At 33.2% G+C, this 4,263-nt stretch overlaps 1 protein-coding gene across 1 annotated transcript in view; it reads right to left on the bottom strand.

The window, feature by feature from the left end:
* The window catches only part of LOC109586104 (uncharacterized), a 24,653-nt gene that overhangs the window by 12,208 nt on the left and 8,182 nt on the right, over positions 1-4,263 (bottom strand). Inside the window, exons 6-8 of the mRNA XM_020002275.1 lie at positions 2,180-2,278; positions 1,662-1,760; positions 784-882 (exon numbers count right to left, since the gene is read on the bottom strand). Of these exons, the coding sequence (XP_019857834.1) occupies positions 784-882; positions 1,662-1,760; positions 2,180-2,278 (297 nt within the window). The remainder of the gene's footprint in view (positions 1-783; positions 883-1,661; positions 1,761-2,179; positions 2,279-4,263) is intronic.

Below are 4,263 nucleotides of genomic sequence, written 5' to 3'. Positions count from 1 at the left end.
AGTAGGATTTTCATTTTGTATTTTCATTAGTCGTTCAGAATCGTACCTGTCATTGTTTCAACTAACTTTTTTACGAATTTGCTCTAAAATCCTACTTAACCTTGTTTTTTTTTAATTTTTATGTTTAATTATTGAGGTAATACAAGTACATGTCATTCCTACATTTTTATGGTCTAACTAAAAATTTTAGAAAAATTAAAAAATCAAATATTCATGATTATTTTTTTGGAACATTCATTGCCATGATTATGATAACTACATGTACAACCATTTTGAATAGGCAGAAAATACAGAGGATTGTTAAGCTACTTTTACAATATACATAACACTGTGATGTTATTATGTTTATGTTTAAAGCAACATAAGAGCAATGATAAGACATCTTTGGTCTTATGTTGTGCACAATGTTGTAAGTGATGTCATGACTCACGAGTGAAGTTGAGTATACTGTAAATCTAGCTTTAGTTACAACTACACATACCGTATAGCAGAAAATTTTCGTGGCCCAAAATTTTCGTGGATTTCGCGTTTTTTTCAAAACCAACAAAAATAAAATCCACGAAAATCGATTTTATACGGTTTAAGATGGCCGAATTAGAAAACCACGAAAATTAAAGCCACGAAATTGATTTTTGGACAGATCCACGAAAATTTTGGGCCACAAAAATTTTCCGCTATACGGTACACATGTATTACAACAGTTATGTTTTTCTCATTTAAAACTGACAGTTAAGAAGGGAATTGAATAAAAGATTCATGGTGCATTAATTACATGATACTCACATTTTTTGCAGTGTTTCGATCAGCTCCATTCTTTAACAGTAAATGTACAATGTCATAATGTCCTTCCTTTGCTGCTTCAATAAGAGCAGTATGTCCTGTCTATAATAACAAGATAATGATGCCATAATAAACTCATATTGCACCATTATTGCATACCATAGGGTGCCTTTTTTTGAGGGCTATAAATTTCGTGGATTTTTATTTCACGGATTTAATTTTCACGAATTAATGCCATCTGCCATTTTGTACCGTATTAATTTGATTTTAGTGAAAGTAATTTTCGTGAATCTTTAAAAAAATCGCAAAATCCGTGAAATTTATATCCCTCAAAAAAAGGCGCCCTATGGTAGTTATGAGTGGCTTAGATCACTGCAGTGGTCTTCTTGGGTTAAAGTACATGTGGTACATGTACCTTTAATAACTAATTAATCATTAGAGCCTGCTTTCTAATAATATCTTGATAGTGATTGAACTGTTTGGTGAAAAGAATTCTTAAATTCTGTCATCTCCTCATTCATCCACTGAATACAAGGTTTAATAAAGTGCATTTCTTTGACTTGAGGCCCATGAGATGTACACTGTACATGTATATATTATGTACACACATTATATTGGACAAATGACAATTAAGATGCCTTAACAATTAATTCACTCACATCTTTTACATAAGTTAGTGTAACCACAGCAAACAAATTAAATGGCAGCTTGCATGCAAGGTGGTGAAAACAATTAGGAATATTTTTACACTATTAGTACTTGTAACTAAGGCAATGGTTAGTACAATAAATTCTAATTACAAGATACATGTAGCTACATGTACATATAACAATTATAACATTTCAATGATGAGACAATAAATAATGATCAAAATAACTTACAAAGTTTGATTTTGAAGGATCAGCTCCTTTCTTCAGCAGTAATTCTACAACATCCCAGTTTCCTTCTCTTGCTGCTACAATAAGAGCAGTATCTCCTCTCTATAATAACAAGATAAGGATAGATTTCCTTCTAATGTTGCCATTGCCTCCAAAAAATAAATTATAATTTTGATTGACATTAGTGAAAATGAATGTAAATATGTACAATTACAAGGTTGGGTATTTAGATAACTGCACAATACTGGATTGATTCTGATTAGACATGAAGTGTGTGTACACCAAGGACTTGAGTGATTGTGTTTATAAAGCAAGAAGTACTTGAAGGTCCTTTATAATCAATGATCATATAATAAGCAGTAGCGCTTGACTTGTACTTATACATACACATGTAAGTACTACTCTAGTACTTCTAAGGCAGCTAGTACATGAGTTCCTAATTATGATAGCTACATGCATATACAACATAAACATGTACAATACATATTTCTAAGATATAATTTAATACTGCAAGAACTTACATTGTTTAAATCTGAAGGATCAGCTCTTTTCTTCAGCAGTAATTCTACAACATCACAGTTTCCTTTTCTTGCTGCTTCAATAAGAGCAGTATCTCCTCTCTATAATAACAAGATAAAGATAGTTTGCCATTAATTGTCCCCAAAAAAGAGAAATTTGTGTAGAATCTGGTTGTTGCACATTGTAGTTTTAAAAAACAACTAAGGGTAGCCATGTGTCTACTGTATGGCCTAGCCAGACACTGTTTTAGTGTCACAGAGGACATAGAGATCTGACTATGTGAGACGAGTTAAAAAGTTAAAGGTTAGAACATCATTGCAAGGCATAACAGGGAGAGTCCTTTAGGATCATACATGTACATGAATGAACGAGAATTTGTAACTACATGAGTGTACATGAGTGCACAACTGCACATACAGTATAAAATAAGTACATTGTATGTAATGTACAGTAAGCAGCATGGAAGTGGTTCACAAAAGCTTTGTGAAACAGTTAATTAACTTTTTACGACCTGAGCTACACATGTTGTATTGGAGAAATAACAAGCCTTAGCAACCACCGACCCACACTCCTTTTACATAGTGGGTGTGGCTACAGCAAGCAAAAAGGTGGCTTACACACAGGACAAAGTTATGAACTTTCTAACAGCAAGGGAACATAAAGATACTGTCTAAAGACTTTTCTAGAAGCATTTAAAGGTAGAAAGAACCTTTATATGTCTTAATAAGTTTCCAGCTCTGCATGAAAGGTGGTAAAATCAATTATAGGAATATTTTTACACTGTTACATTGGTATACACATGTAGTATGTGTGAACTACATTTTTTGTCAATATGCAACTGATACGGCTAACAGTTAGAGTATTATACATAATTTCAAAGGGTTGACCAGCTTCTAAATTTAGTACCTTGTGCTATTTCTCATGCATGAACATCTACATGCATATAATTTCAAATTCTTTTGCTATATGCCTTAAGCATTTATGTGTACATGCACGGTACACCTACACTATTGTGCATGTAGTAAATACATGTAAGTCTAGATAGTGGTTGTCATTAAATATTCCCAGTTGCTTACTACATACATTATTGGTTTTAGTGCTATCATTAATTGCTACATAAACATGTACATGTATTATGTCATGTTTATCAGTACTATTATACTGCATGTATCTAACTATAGTCCGACCACCATAGGCAGAACTATGTGTATATGTACATGTACATGCTGTTTGTACAGTACATGTACATATACATGTATATACATTACTTATGTGCGTTAATTTTAAGGTATGTATCCTACTTCATGTTTTTCTCGAGTGTTTCCTTTTTATGTTGTATCGTGTGCCAGTTTAGGGAGTTGGTCTTCCTTAGTTTTGATTGTAAAATTTCTCTTTTGATTTTGTTTCTAATAATTGTAACAAACCTTGTTCTCTGTACACGTAAACATTTATGTTTATGTCTCTTGTTTCCTCTACCTCTCTCTCATGTCTTTCCCACTCTTTCACTCTCTCCTAATCATTCTCTTTGTTCTGTTCTTTTTTCCTTGTACTTGTTTCCTTATGCCTAAGTGTACTAGTTCTAGATAGTGAATTTAGAAAGGGATCTTCAAAACCCTAAATTAAAGGCCTTTTCACACTGGCACAGTTTTCAAAGCGCTTTGATGCGCTTTGTTGATACAGCTGAAATAATGCGATCGTGTTCACACTAGCAGCTGGATTATGTAGCATTTTGTGTTCTTGTTGCCATTGGTTTACATTGATTGAAGCGCATCACTTCACATCAATCCACCTCTGGAGGTGAAGCGAGGGTGATGCGCATCAATGCGCATTAATTGAAAACCACTCTAGTGTGAACACGATTAATGTGCATCAATGCGCATTACTTGTGCCATTGTGAAAAAGCCTTAAAAACAGTACATTTCACTGTCTTCTGTCCTAAAGTTCTTTACACTAAATTTCTAAAGAGAAAACTATATATACGAGACACCGATGGTGCATTGACCTTGCCAAAACAAAAAAAAACAATACTTATTTTGTTCTACATGTATGATTTCAAAACTATAATTTGTCCTGCATAGTTACCACT

The sequence above is a fragment of the Amphimedon queenslandica genome, unplaced genomic scaffold, assembly GCF_000090795.2.
Source record: "Amphimedon queenslandica unplaced genomic scaffold, v1.1 AMPQUscaffold_12945, whole genome shotgun sequence".
NCBI classification, from domain to species: domain Eukaryota; kingdom Metazoa; phylum Porifera; class Demospongiae; order Haplosclerida; family Niphatidae; genus Amphimedon; species Amphimedon queenslandica.
Note: the sequence above shows the minus strand (reverse complement) of the source record. Positions and strands in the feature narration are given on the sequence as shown.